At 40.2% G+C, this 15,520-nt stretch overlaps 1 protein-coding gene across 6 annotated transcripts in view; it reads left to right on the forward strand.

The window, feature by feature from the left end:
• The window catches only part of ppp6r3 (protein phosphatase 6, regulatory subunit 3), a 172,748-nt gene that overhangs the window by 86,525 nt on the left and 70,703 nt on the right, over window positions 1–15,520 (forward strand). For 4 of the 6 annotated variants that reach the window (XM_084316105.1, XM_084316109.1, XM_084316107.1 and 1 more), the window contains 2 exons: window positions 2,883–2,963; window positions 10,804–10,901. In XM_084316105.1, the coding sequence (XP_084172231.1) occupies window positions 2,883–2,963; window positions 10,804–10,901 (179 nt within the window). The remainder of the gene's footprint in view (window positions 1–2,882; window positions 2,964–10,803; window positions 10,902–15,520) is intronic. The other 2 variants (XM_084316108.1, XM_084316110.1) reach the window with 2 other exon arrangements.

The following is a 15,520-nucleotide window of genomic DNA, read 5'->3' on the forward strand; positions in this document are numbered from 1 at the left end:
TATATATCTCTAGGTGATGTGGTGTTATATATATCTCTAGGTGATGTGGTTTTATATTATATACCTCTAGGTGATGTGGTTTTATATATATCTCTAGGTGATGTGGTTTTATATATATCTCTAGGTGATGTGGTTTTATATATATATATATCTAGGTGATGTGGTTATATATATATATTCTAGTTGATGTGGTTTTATATATATATCTCTAGGTGATGTGGTTTTATATATATCTCTAGGTGATGTGGTTTTATATATATATTCTAGTTGATGTGGTTTTATATATATATCTCTAGGTGATGTGGTTTTATATATATATTCTAGTTGATGTGGTTTTATATATATCTCTAGGTGATGTGGTTTTATATATATCTCTAGGTGATGTGGTTTTATATATATATTCTAGTTGATGTGGTTTTATATATATATCTCTAGTTGATGTGGTTTTATATATATATCTCTAGGTGATGTGGTGTTATATATATCTCTAGGTGATGTGGTTTTATATATATCTCTAGGTGATGTGGTTTTATATATATATTCTAGTTGATGTGGTTTTATATATATATCTAGGCGATGTGGTTTTATATATATCTCTAGTTGATGTGGTTTTATATTATATATCTCTAGTTGATGTGGTTTTATATATATATCTCTAGGTGATGTGGTTTTATATATATATATCTAGGTGATGTGGTTTTATATATATATTCTAGTTGATGTGGTTTTATATATATATCTCTAGGTGATGTGGTTTTATATTATATATCTCTAGGTGATGTGGTGTTATATATATATCTCTAGTTGATGTGGTTTTATATTATATATCTCTAGGTGATGTGGTTTTATATTATATATCTCTAGTTGATTTGGTTTTATATTATATATCTCTAGGTGATGTGGTTTTATATTATATATCTCTAGTTGATGTGGTTTTATATATATATCTCTAGGTGATGTGGTTTTATTTATATCTCTAGGTCAGTGGTGCCCAACCAGTCGATCGCGATCGACAGGTAGATTGCGGGCTGATTTCAAGTAGATCTTGATTAATAAAATTTAGTTGATTGCTAAATCAACTCTTCCTCTCCTTGTTAACTACAACAAGCAATGCTGTTTGTTATTTAAGATGAGGTCGGACTCAGGCGGTTAGGTGGCCGAGCGGAGATTGCGTTTGTCACCAGCCCCGGAGCTGAGCTGGATTTGCCTGTTCGAATCCAGCTCACAGCTCCGGGGTTGTCACCAGCTTGGCTGGCTGTCTGCACTGATACAATTGGCTGTATCAGAGGGTGGGAGAAGCTGGCGGGGTGGGTCCGGGTCGTTGTAAACAGCGACTCCTACAGTTTGGTCGGGGCGCCTGCTAAGCGCGGATTGGACGTGAGGGGGATAGTGTGGTCCTCCCACACGCTACGCCCTCTCAATGAGAATCCGCGCTGCCAGGTGAAAAGAAGCGGTGATTGGCTGGACGTGTGTCGGAGGAAGCACGTGGTAGCCTCCACTCTCCCAGATGATCTGACTGTGGGGGGTAAGTGCGCAGCGACCAGGAAGGGACTGGGAATTGGCATACGACTAACATTGGGATGGGAGAAAATCGGAGGAAAAATGGAGGGGGAAAAAGACCAAAAAAAAAAAAAAGGATGAGGTCGGACTCGGCACTGACAGATTTGTGTTCATTATGCTGCTTTTATAAAGCCTCAAATGACTGCTTACAATATACAATTTTGGCTGGTAGCTCTCGGGCTAGGTGGTAAATAAAAAAGTAGATCTTGGTTCAAAAAAGGTTGGCCACCCCTGCTCTAGGTGATGTGGTTTTATATATATATCTCTAGTTGATGTGGTTTTATATATATCTCTAGGTGATGTGGTTTTATATATATCTCTAGGTGATGTGGTTTTATATATATATTCTAGTTGATGTGGTTTTATTTATATCTCTAGTTGATGTGGTTTTATATATATCTCTAGTTGATGTGGTTTTATATATATATCTCTAGGTGATGTGGTTTTATTTATATCTCTAGTTGATGTGGTTTTATATATATATCTAGGTGATGTGGTTTTATTTATATCTCTAGTTAATGTGGTTTTATATATATCTCTAGTTGATGTGGTTTTATATATATATATCTCTAGGTGATGTGGTTTTATATATATATCTCTAGGTGATGTGGTTTTATTTATATCTCTAGGTGATGTGGTTTGATATATATCTCTAGGTGATGTGGTTTTATTTATATCTCTAGTTGATGTGGTTTTATATATATCTCTAGTTGATGTGGTTTTATATATATATCTCTAGGTGATGTGGTTTTATTTATATCTCTAGTTGATGTGGTTTTATATATATATCTAGGTGATGTGGTTTTATTTATATCTCTAGTTAATGTGGTTTTATATATATCTCTAGTTGATGTGGTTTTATATATATATATCTCTAGGTGATGTGGTTTTATATATATATCTCTAGGTGATGTGGTTTTATTTATATCTCTAGTTGATGTGGTTTTATATATATATCTCTAGGTGATGTGGTTTTATATATATCTCTAGGTGATGTGGTTTTATTTATATCTCTAGTTGATGTGGTTTTATATATATATCTCTAGGTGATGTGGTTTTATATATATCTCTAGGTGATGTGGTTTTATATATATATCTCTAGGTGATGTGGTGTTATATATATCTCTAGGTGATGTGGTTTTATATATATATCTCTAGTTGATGTGGTTTTATATATATATCTCTAGGTGATGTGGTGTTATTATATCTCTAGGTCATGTGGTTTTATATATATACTAGTTGATGTGGTTTTATATATATCTCTAGGTGATGTCGTGTTATATATATCTCTAGGTGATGTGGTTTTATATATATATCTCTAGGTGAACACACACCACTCCTCCAGTGATGACGAGGTTGACTTTAAAGACAGTGGCTTCCACCAAGACTCCTCCCTGCAACAAGTAAGACACACACACACACACACACACACACACACACACACACACACACACACACACACACACACACACACACACACACACACACACACACACACACACACACACACACAATACGTACGTACGTACACACACACACACATTAGGGATGGGCATGAGAATTTGAGTACTCGAGTACTCGTTATGTTACCATATACTCGATTAGTGAAATAAGCAAATTTTTGCTATACTAGCCAAGTCATCCTCTCCTACTAAACGAGTCATTTTTAATGACTCATCTTTACCTCCCTGGAGACATCAGATATAGACTGGATGTTTTTATTATGAGAATCTTTTGAAATATCAAAGATCTTTCAGTGTCAGTGTTGTTTGCCGTCAGCCTCCAGACGCTTGCACATCAAGGTTTGTCACAATATAAATTAGGGATGAGATTTAACTATTTGGGAAAAATATCTAATTGCAATTATTTTGACTGATGTTGCAACTGCGATTCCTGATATTAGAGGTAATAATTGTACATCGTTACTGACTAAGGTACAAGCCATGTCATGCTAGCTCAGTGGCTAAGGTACAAGCCATGTCATGCTAGCTCACTGGCTAAGGTACAAGCCATGTCATGCTAGCTCACTGGCTAAGGTACAAGCCATGTCATGCTACCTCACTGGCTAAGGTACAAGCCATGTCATGCTAGCTCACTGGCTAAGGTACAAGCCATGTCATGCTAGCTGACTGGCTAAGGTACAAGCCATGTCATGCTATCTCACTGGCTAAGGTACAAGCCATGTCATGCTAGCTCACTGGCTAAGGTACAAGCCATGTCATGCTAGCTCACTGGCTAAGGTACAAGCCATGTCATGCTAGCTGACTGGCTAAGGTACAAGCCATGTCATGCTAGCTCACTGGCTAAGGTACAAGCCATGTCATGCTAGCTCACTGGCTAGTACAAGCCATGTCATGCTAGCTCACTGGCTAAGGTACAAGCCATCTCATGCTAGCTCACTGGCTAAGGTACAAGCCATCATGCTAGCTCACTGGCTAAGGTACAATCCATGTCATGATAGCTCACAGGCTAAGGTACAGGCCATGTCATGCTAGCTCAGTGGCTAAGGTACAAGCCATCTCATGCTAGCTCACCGGCTAAGGTACAAGCCATGTCATGCTAGCTCACTCGCTAAGGGGGTAGATTTTTTTTAATCAGAATTAAGCTATTTTATTAAGCTAGTTTATATTTGATGGGAGGAAAATGCCAAGGGCATGCCCATTTTTTGACTTTTCACCTCAAGATATATGAATGAAATAATATTGTTCTCAATGGAACCTGCTGAGACTCCTCTTTACAGTTAATTTATGCTAGTCTCATGCAGAGTTAGGGCACACCATGCAGTTTATGCTAGTCTCATGCAGAGTTAGGGACACACCATGCAGTTTATACTAGTCTCATGCAGAGTTAGGGACACACCATGCAGTTTATACTAGTCTCATGCAGAGTTAGGCCACACCATGCAGTTTATACTAGTCCCATGCAGAGTTAGGCCACACCATGCAGTTTATACTAGTCTCATGCAGAGTTAGGGCCACACCATGCAGTTTATACTAGTCTCATGCAGAGTTAGGGCCACACCATGCAGTTTATACTAGTCTCATGCAGAGTTAGGGCCAAACCATGCAGTTTATGCTAGTCTCATGCAGAGTTAGGGACACACCATGCAGTTTATGCTAGTCTCATGCAGAGTTAGGGACACACCATGCAGTTTATGCTAGTCTCATGCAGAGTTAGGGCCACACCATGCAGTTTATGCTAGTCTCATGCAGAGTTAGGGCCACACCATGCAGTTTATGCTAATCTCATGCAGAGTTAGGGCCACACCATGCAGTTTATGCTAGTCTCATGCAGAGTTAGGGCCACACCATGCAGTTTATACTAGTCTCATGCAGAGTTAGGGCCACACCATGCAGTTTATGCTAGTCTCATGCAGAGTTAGGGCCACGCCATGCAGTTTATGCTAGTCTCATGCAGAGTTAGGGCCACACCATGCAGTTTATGCTAGTCTCATGCAGAGTTAGGGCCACACCATGCAGTTTATACTAGTCTCATGTAGAGTTAGGGCCACACCATGCAGTTTATACTAGTCTCATGCAGAGTTAGGGCCAAACCATGCAGTTTATGCTAGTCTCATGCAGTTTTCTCGCATGCAGTACATATAGGAGTTATATATATTTACTGTAAAGTAGGGATGTTCGATATTGGCTTTTTTACCGATACCTATATACCGATATTGTCCAACTCTCAACTCCTAACCTGCCAGACGGTTAACCCTAACCTGACCTGCCAGACGGTTAACCCTAACCTGACCTGCCAGACGGTTAACCCTAACCTGACCTGCCAGACGGTTAACCCTGACCTGCCAGACGGTTAACCCTAACCTGACCTGCCAGACGGTTAACCCTGACCTGCCAGACGGTTAACCCTGACCTGCCAGACGGTTAACCCTAACCTGCCAGACGGTTAACCCTAACCTGCCAGAGGGTTCATTTACATTTTCAAGTTGTGTTTGACGAGTACTTGACTACTGAATTACTGGAAATGCCCATCCATCACTCACACACACGCACACGCACACGCACACACACATTAACACACACACACAGAGGGAGAGCAGACCCAGAGTCACACAGCTGGTCGCAGTAGAGGTATGAACAGCACAGGATGACTAGCTGACTGAACCCTACTATAATAATTAGGGCTGGGACTTTATCGCATTAATTTTGATTAATTAACTACAGAACATTTTTTAAGTAGTGGTGGGACTCTATTAAAAATGTTAATCGAATTAATTCAAGACTTTACATTAATCAAAATTAATCACATATTTGATGCGTAAAGCAACATTTTCTATTCAAATGAATTTTGGTATACGAGTGAATCAATGAATATACATACGTTTAAGCAGCAAAATCCTGTATTAGCTACTACACAGACCAACAGATCAATGAAATTTTTAACAAAGTGCAGCAATTTTGGGAATAATATATATATAACGCATAAGGACCTTTTGTAAACTCAAGCACTTTTGAGGTAAAAGTTAAACGCAGTACTTTCAAGTACATTCCAGTAGGGCTGGGCGATATGGAAAAAAATCATATCGCGATAACGATATGATAATGTTATCATATTTCTCGATATCGATAATTATCGAAATTGTTATAAGTATTAAATTTTTTTTTTATTTTTTAAAAAAAATTTGTAATTTTTTTTTAAACGGATGTATGTTTATTTTGCAGCAATTCTTTGTCGTTGCCGCCATCTTTAGTGTTACATCCCCTCACACTCCAGTTCTCAGGCTGCAGCTGGTTTAAAAGCTAAAGTAAACCGGCTTCTCTGCTGGCTGTGGCACCAGGGGAGTTGAACAGGTCTGGCTCTGCTAGTTTCTTTTCTATCTTTTGGCGCTTTTTTGGTGGACAAACCACCGCACATGTGCACCGTGACTCGTGACTGGAGTCTAGTTCTGCTAGCACACATAGCCTACTGTGTACAGACGGTTTCAAACTGTATTTTAAATTAGAAAGCAAACAAAATAAATGGACAAGAGAAAAATAAATCTCAATTTGGTCAGTATTGTCATTTGGACAAGCAAAGCCATTACTTTAAGTTGCAGGCAAGAAAGACAAGTCTGTCCACTGTCTCTGGTTTTAAAACTGCCCTGTTGCAGGTCAAAAATAAAAATAAAAATAAATATATATATATATATATATATATATATATATATATATATATATAAAAAAAAAACGGTTTTTCGATTTTTTTTTTAATTTCGATATTCGATATCGATTATTAAAATATATCGCGATATTTATCGTTATATCGCCCAGCCCTACATTCCAGAACAATTGACCATTGGAAAAAAATAACTCTTGATTGATCTCAATTTCTCTTTTTTATTATTATTTCTTTTAACTAACCAGACTGAGAGAAAATTATTTGCGATTTATTATACTTTATACTTATAGCACATGCATGAGTCTGGTCTCCTTTGAAAGGTAACATTCTTACACAATAAAGAAAAATCATCATGCGATTAAATGCATAATTTCTTTTTAACTTAATTCTTTCTGTAGTTACATTTACATTTAGTCATTTAGCTGACGCTTTTATCCAAAGCGACTTACAAGTTCTGTACGACAAGTCATCAGGAAGGGCACAACTCTATCAGCTGAGTAACAATGTTCATCAAAGTGTTGAGTGCTACAGTGTAGGTTAGTTTATTAGGACAAGTGCATGACAGTAAGGTTAGTTGGGGTTAGATTTTTAATTTTATTTAATTTTTTTTTAATTCAGATAATGGTTGAAGTGTGTCTTTAGCGGCTAAGTGGCGCAGTGGGCAAGGCGCTCGCCACTAATGCAGGAGATGCTGGGTTCGAGCCCAGCTCTCTGCATTGCTACCAGCTTGGCTGGTCGTTCATACTAACGCAATTGGCAGTGTTAGAGGTGGGAAGCTGGTGGGTGGGGATCGGACGTTGTGGACAGCGACTCCTACAGGTCGGTTGGTGCACCTGCGCAGCAGAATCAGGAAGCAATGGGGGCGGCGTGACCCTCCCACGCAGACCCTCGCCGCTGAGAGATCGCACTGTGCAGGTGAAAAGATGCGACGGCTGCCTCCTCGTGTACCGGAGGAGACACTTGATGTAAGGCTTCGTCCACATTGCAGCCGGCTTGTGGGAGGCATGGCCTAACAGCGTTCGAGACAGGGCAGGGTAGAATTGGACGATAGGAAATTGGGATGGGAGAAAAATAGAAAATGGGAGAAAAAAGTTGATAAAAAAAAGGAATGGGAGGATGTCTGGTGCTATGGTCTGGAGGAGTGGGTCAGATACATGTAGGGGAGTTACCGTGGTGTTAATGATGCTGGAGTTACGGGAAAATATGAGATCCAAGGAGTTGCCTGCTTTGTGGGTGGGAGGCATGGCAGTGGGAGTCAGGTCAAACGATTGTAGGAGGGAGACCACTATGACTGACTGAGATGAGTCAGGCAGGTTGAAGTTGCCCAATAGAAGGAGGGTGGGTACCATCTTCCGGTAAGGAGCTTAGAAGCATGTCCAGCTCATCTGTGAAGTGATTGAGCGGACCTGGAGGGCGATAGAGTGTAACAATGGTGAGATTGAAAGGATTAGAGACAGATACTGCATGATATTCGAGAGAGGAGAGTGACAGTTCTGGAAGTGGTGTTAAGTTTGTAGCCCATGAAGGAGATGTCATGACGCCAGTGCCTCCACCCCGTCTGGAAGGTCGAGCTGTGTGAGTGAAGTTATAGTTTGTAGATAATGCTGCAGGTGTTGATGAGTTATTGGGGGTTATCCAGGTCTCAGTTAGAGCCAGGAGCTGCAGATTTAGACTGGGCGTAGGCAGTAATGAAGTCAGCTTTCTTGACTGCTGATTGACAATTCCATAAGCCTCCCCGTACTGTGACAGGTGTATTAGTGGCTATAGGAGGGTAGGAGAGATTAGCGGGGTTGCTAGCAAACTGCCGTGGGTGGGTTGAATCTGTTCTGGAGGAGCAGATTGTGGATATAGGTATGAGACACATTGTGGTGTCAAGAGTGGCAGGGAGGAAGGGAGGTAGTAGAGAAATAGCGGAGTGGGAGGGAAATGGAGGTTTTTCAGAGTGGAGTGAAAGATAGGATTATGGTGTACTTAGCACTAGGTGGGTCGGTGGATCCCTCGGTGGAGAACTCCAGGAAAACTCCTCTTTGTCCCTCTTCGTTTTCTCGATGCTTCGCTGACGCTAAGCCACTAATTAGTGCTGTCTAACACCTGGCCCTTAATGGGTCACTTAAGGAAACAAAATGGCCGCTTTAAACACGCCCCTTAATCAAGTCGGGTCAGCAATCAAGTCTCAGTTTAAAGATTTTACTAAATTACTTAAAATGTCTTACCCTGATGCAGTATAAGTCTCTCAGTGAATGTGCTGTCCTTCCACAACAGCTTGTAGTACAGAGTGATTCCAGGAGAGGCTGAGGTTCTGCTTTTAAGCAGTGACAGGCCTTTGATAGCACACTCAAAAAATTTAACCGAAATGAATGCGATAAAGTCCCAGCCCTAATTTAATCGCATGATGATTTTTCTTTATTGTGTAAGAATGTTACCTTTCAAAGGAGACCAGACTCATGCATGTGCTATAAGTATAATAAATCGCAAATAACTTTTTTTCTTAGTCTGGTGATAAGATCAATTAAAGATACATTTAACCCTAACCCTCTAAGTTACACCAATGACCCCCTTGTCTAAAGATACATTTAACCCTCTAAGTTACATCAATGACCCCCTGGTCCAAAGATACATTTGAACTGGTTTCACCTGTGACCCTGGAGTCTTAATGATGCGTTGTAACTGGTTTCACCTGTCCTGGAGTCTAATGATACGTTGTAACTGGTTTCACCTGTCCTGGAGTCTAATGATACGTTGTAACTGGTTTCACCTGTCCTGGAGTCTAATGATGCGTTGTAACTGGTTTCACCTGTCCTGGAGTCTAATGATACGTTGTAAGTGGTTTCACCTGTCCTGGAGTCTAATGATGCGTTGTAAGTGGTTTCACCTGTCCTGGAGTCTAATGATGCGTTGTAAGTGGTTTCACCTGTCCTGGAGTCTAATGATACGTTGTAACTGGTTTCACCTGTCCTGGAGTCTAATGATGCGTTGTAAGTGGTTTCACCTGTCCTGGAGTCTAATGATGCGTTGTAACCACCAGTATCTTGCTCATGCCAGTGCATTATTGTTTTCTTTCTAGGGCTTAGAAGAAGACGAGAAAAAAAAATATTAAGAAAATCTTTTGTTGTCAGAAAAGCAATTTCAATGATTTACGCTCTCATAGTAGATAGATATCAGCTAGTCATTCTTGGAAGTCTGTTGGTGGTCTCTAAATATGTCAAAACATGTGATAAAGATAATCGAATAGAGCCCTCACCCTGTAGGATTAACCCCAAAGACACTGACCGTAACCCTACAGACACTAACTGTAACCCTACAGACAGAGAGCCTGTGACCGGCTGTGTTTCTGGGCCTGCCTCTCCTCTCATGTGACATAATTTGCTGTGAACTAATGCTTTCTAGTAATGTTCCATTATGGCAACATAAAGGCCCTCCCATAGTCGAGCGGACCGGACTCTCACTTGGTGTCACACAAAACGCTGCTCGGCATTGACATCGACCTGCATTTAATGTGACACCGATCTGCATTTCACTCTGACCACTCGCTCCGTGCCAAGTGAGAGTAGGGCAGGAGGATCATGATTAAATGGGTAGGATTGGTCCGGTAAAACGTTGGCAGGTAGATGACGCTAAATTTAGTTTCACTATCGCTAATCGTCATCCATTCCAATTCATATACATTTGGACCATGTCTTTTTTCATCATCTGAAGAAACTTGAGAAGTTTGAATGGCTTTTCTAAATGAAGTGTGTAAAACTGCCAGTTTTATTTCGAAATATTGGAAACGTAGATAACCTAGACTCTTTATTTTGACATCGGATGACGACGAGAAGGTTAAACAGCGTGGGAAATTTTTTAGGAAATTGGTCCGCGGAGGTCTATGACGGCTCAAAGAGTCCGCTCCACATACGTTCCGCTCGACTATGGGAGGGCCTTAACACTGGATTCAAACCACTATGTTGAAGCGTTTTGTGCTCTTAACAGCTGTAACTGTTAACCCCTGTAGCCGCTGATAGATGAATGTGTCAGGAATAATGATGTCTATATTGTAGCCTTGTGATCCGTCACTGTGTTGTACTGTTGTGTAGCAGCTGTGTAGAGCCAGACTATATGATTACATTGGTCCTGGGCTTCTGCCAGGCCTTCTCTGATTATCAGATGCAACAAATGACGTCCAATTTTATTGAGCAGTTTGGCTTCAATGACGAAGAGTTTGCTGATCAGGACGATGTTGTGGAGTGAGTACTCATGCTGCATGTCTGCTGTTAAACTACTGTCAAACTACTGTTAAAGGGACATGACACCAACAACTCCAACACCTAGCTGCTAACTCAAATAATATTCAAGTTATTCAAAGAAATTTGTCATACAATTTCAAGAACATTTATTTATGTCGAAATTTGAGAATTGATGCACAATCACCTAGTTTCACTTGCCCTGTAGTTAGTCTGGCTGGCAGGCTGAGCAGTTAACATCTTGTTATCATGGCTGGCAGGCTGAGCAGTTAACATCTTGTTATCATGGCTGGCAGGCTGAGCAGTTAACATCTTGTTATCATGGCTGGCAGGCTGAGCAGTTAACATCTTGTTATCATGGCTGGCAGGCTGAGCAGTTAACATCTTGTTATCATGGCTGGCAGGCTGAGCAGTTAACATCTTGTTATCATGGCTGGCAGGCTGAACAGTTAACATCTTGTTATCATGGCTGGCAGGCTGAGCAGTTAACATCTTGTTATCATGGCTGGCAGGCTGAACAGTTAACATCTTGTTATCATGGCTGGCAGGCTGAGCAGTTAACATCTTGTTATCATGGCTGGCAGGCTGAGCAGTTAACATCTTGTTATCATGGCTGGCAGGCTGAGCAGTTAACATCTTGTTATCATGGCTGGCAGGCTGAGCAGTTAACATCTTGTTATCATGGCTGGCAGGCTGAGCAGTTAACATCTTGTTATCATGGCTGGCAGGCTGAGCAGTTAACATCTTGTTATCATGGCTGGCAGGCTGAGCAGTTAACATCTTGTTATCATGGCTGGCAGGCTGAGCAGTTCAGGGTAAATGATTCCAATATACAGTACTTCAGTCAACAGGATGTGCTGATAATAGAATGGAGCTAGCTGTTGTGTTTTTGGTGTACTGTCCTTTCTTCCTGCACTTTTAATGGTTTGGTAACATGTTTAAGTGGTATTCTCTAAGGGACTGGTAACGGGTTTAAGGATATTTTCTAAGGCACTGGTAACTGGTTTAAGGGGCTGATAACATATTTAATGGTGTTCTCCAAGGCTCTGATTCAGAGTTGAGGACTTAACCATGGTCCTCAGACTTAATACAAGTTGGTATTCAGACCTTTGCTACACATGTGCTTGTCTCTGAACTTGGACATCTCACCAGACATTTGTAATCGGCTCATCTTTAAGCACTTACATAATCAATGAGCTATAGCCTGATCATAACAGCCTATAGGAGACAAATAATAACTAAAATAATAACAAATGGTTTGATAAAGATCCACTCCCGGGGCGGCTGGGTGGCGCAGCGGACTAAGCGCTCGTCACCAACGCGAGAGAGACTGGTATCGAATCCGGCTGTCAGCGTTGCCTCCGGCTTGGCCGGCCGTCATACTGACTCAATTGGCAGAGTCAGCGGGAGGGAAGCCGGTGGGTGGTAATCTGGTCGTTGTAAACAGCGACTCCTACAGGTCGGTCAGGGCGCCTGCACAGAGAGGGAGGGAGATGGTGAAGGTAATGTGACCTCCCACACGTTACACTTCACCTCATGAGAGTCCGCGCTGCCAGGTGAAAAGAGGCTGCTGGCTGACTCCGCATTTACCGGAGGGGACATGTGATAGTATCTATCAAAAAATAAAATAAATAAAATAAAGATCCACTCCCAAATGAGATATAAGACCAAATAAATAGAGAAACGGGCCAAAATGCAGAAAACCCTTTTTCAAGACTGGAGCACCATGAAGATCTTTATGGTGCAAAATCTCCCTCAACAACATAAAGCAAAAGGCGCTTTGAGTGACAGACAGATTTGCGGTCTCCCTGCACCGTTATAATATAGTTCAGTCTCTGACCATCCTCAACCGTTATTATATAGTTCAGTCTGACCATCCTCAACCGTTATTATATAGTTCAGTCTGACCATCCTCAACCGTTATTATATAGTTCAGTCTCTGACCATCCTCAACCGTTATTATATAGTTCAGTCTGACCATCCTCAACCGTTATTATATAGTTCAGTCTCTGACCATCCTCAACCGTTATTATATAGTTCAGTCTGACCATCCTCAACCGTTATTATATAGTTCAGTCTGACCATCCTCAACTGTTATAATATAGTTCAGTCTCTGACCATCCTCAACCGTTATTATATAGTTCAGTCTGACCATCCTCAACCGTTATTATATAGTTCAGTCTGACCATCCTCAACCGTTATTATATAGTTCAGTCTCTGACCATCCTCAACCGTTATTATATAGTTCAGTCTGACCATCCTCAACCGTTATTATATAGTTCAGTCTCTGACCATCCTCAACCGTTATTATATAGTTCAGTCTCTGACCATCCTCAACCGTTATTATATAGTTCAGTCTCTGACCATCCTCAACCGTTATTATATAGTTCAGTCTCTGACCATCCTCAACCGTTATTATATAGTTCAGTCTGACCATCCTCAACCGTTATTATATAGTTCAGTCTGACCATCCTCAACCGTTATTATATAGTTCAGTCTGACCATCCTCAACCGTTATTATATAGTTCAGTCTCTGACCATCCTCAACCGTTATTATATAGTTCAGTCTCTGACCATCCTCAACCGTTATTATATAGTTCAGTAGAAATACTGTAGTACTACTGTACTGGTGTAGAAATACTGTAGTACTACTGTTCTGGTGTAGAAATACTGTAGTACAGAAATACTGTAGTACTACTGTTCTGGTGTAGAAATACTGTAGTACTACTGTTCTGGTGTAGAAATACTGTAGTACTACTGTACTAGTGTAGAAATACTGTACTGGTGTAGAAATACTGTAGTACTACTGTTCTGGTGTAGAAATACTGTAGTACTACTGTTCTGGTGTAGAAATACTGTAGTACTACTGTTCTGGTGTAGAAATACTGTAGTACTACTGTTCTGGTGTAGAAATACTGTAGTACTACTGTTCTGGTGTAGAAATACTGTAGTACTACTGTACTAGTGTAGCAATACTGTACCAGTGCATAACTACCATACTAGTGTAGTATTGTACTAGTATATAACCATTGTATTAGTGCACAACTACCATACTAATGTAGAACTAGTGTAGTGCTACTGTACTAGTGTATTAGACTTTTACTTGTGTATAACTACTAGGGCTGTACCGAATGCTTCGAAGCTTCGATCATAATGTTGACATTCGAATTCTAAATCAACATTTGAATTTTGAATTTTTAATAAAAAGATCTGTTTAAACCAATGGGGGTTTTCTTCACAGTTGCCGTTAAAGATTAGGCTACACTAATATTATACTATAAGACGTCACCATCACTTTCATACCAACCGTGTCCTTATTGGATTATTTATGTTGACGAAACTGATAAAGAAAGTTGATTTAATAAAAGAAAACGACTCATTTATATACTTTATTCAAATTGAGGATTTAGTTTGAAGAAAAAAAATTAATACTTCAATAGAAGCTTTGAATGTTAAAAAATGACATTCGGTACAGCCCTAATAACTACTGTACTAATGTAGTACTACTTTACTGGTGTATATTACTACTGTATTTGTGTATTACTACTGTTCTAATGTAGTACTAGTGTATATTACTATATTAGTGTAGTACTACTGTACTAGTGTATATAACTACTGTATTAGTGTAGTACTAATGCAGTGTTTCCCCTACCATTGCCCCGCCAACGGGACCCCCCGCCACCCCTAAAAGCGTGCTTTAATCCCAATAACGTTAGCGAGCTCGGTTCGTATCGATACTCATATTTTGACAATCCTGTGGCGAGTATCACGCCCAAGCGCAGCTCCGGCAGCTGGATTCACGCAAAATCATCACGCGAGATGTGAAAACAAACCATCTGGCAGAGTCAACAACAGCAGTAGCACGTGACACGTGAGTACGCCTATTTGGTCGCAAGCCGAAATAAGTCTCTGCTTTTTCCCCCCGCAATGGGTCAAATGCATCTAACATGCTTTGCATCCTCGCCATTCCTTTATGCCCACGTCGCGTTAAATACCTAAAAACTAATGTTAGCTGCTTACGCTAACTAAGCTAAGCTAACCTGATCAGAGGCATAGAGAAAACACCTTTCTGTGTGTGTACGTGTGTTTGCGTCCGATCTCTTTGGAAAGACCAGATGAGGTCAGAGGAGTTTGATAGTATTTACTGAGGATGGACAGATAATGTTGATATTTAAACATAAAAAACATAATACATAATAAATGTATTTATGATCATCATGCAACATATAAAACATGGTTGTAGGAACGGTTTGGGAGAGGGAGGGGTTTTAGGTTGTGAGTTCCAAAAAATGGAACTTAAAGTTTAAAGCTCAATATATCAAAACGTGGCACTTTACAGTGAACAGGAGGTCTATTTGTAACAATAGATTGTTTTTCATTTAAATGTCAAGAAGAGCAAAAAAAATGATATTTTCGTTGCCTTTTTTCAGTTGATCTAAATGTTACTGATTGTTAACACTAGGGATGTCCCGATCACGTTTTTTTGCTCCCGATCATGTGATTTTGAGTATCTACCGATACCGATATTTCCCGATCCGATAAAAAAATTTTATTTAAATATATATATATATTTTTTTTAACTTTTTTTTCAATTCAACAAACATGACCATGTTCACGTCTTA

Source organism: Notolepis coatsorum (genome assembly GCF_963971535.1).
Source record: "Notolepis coatsorum genome assembly, chromosome: 6".
NCBI classification, from domain to species: Eukaryota; Metazoa; Chordata; class Actinopteri; order Aulopiformes; family Paralepididae; genus Notolepis; species Notolepis coatsorum.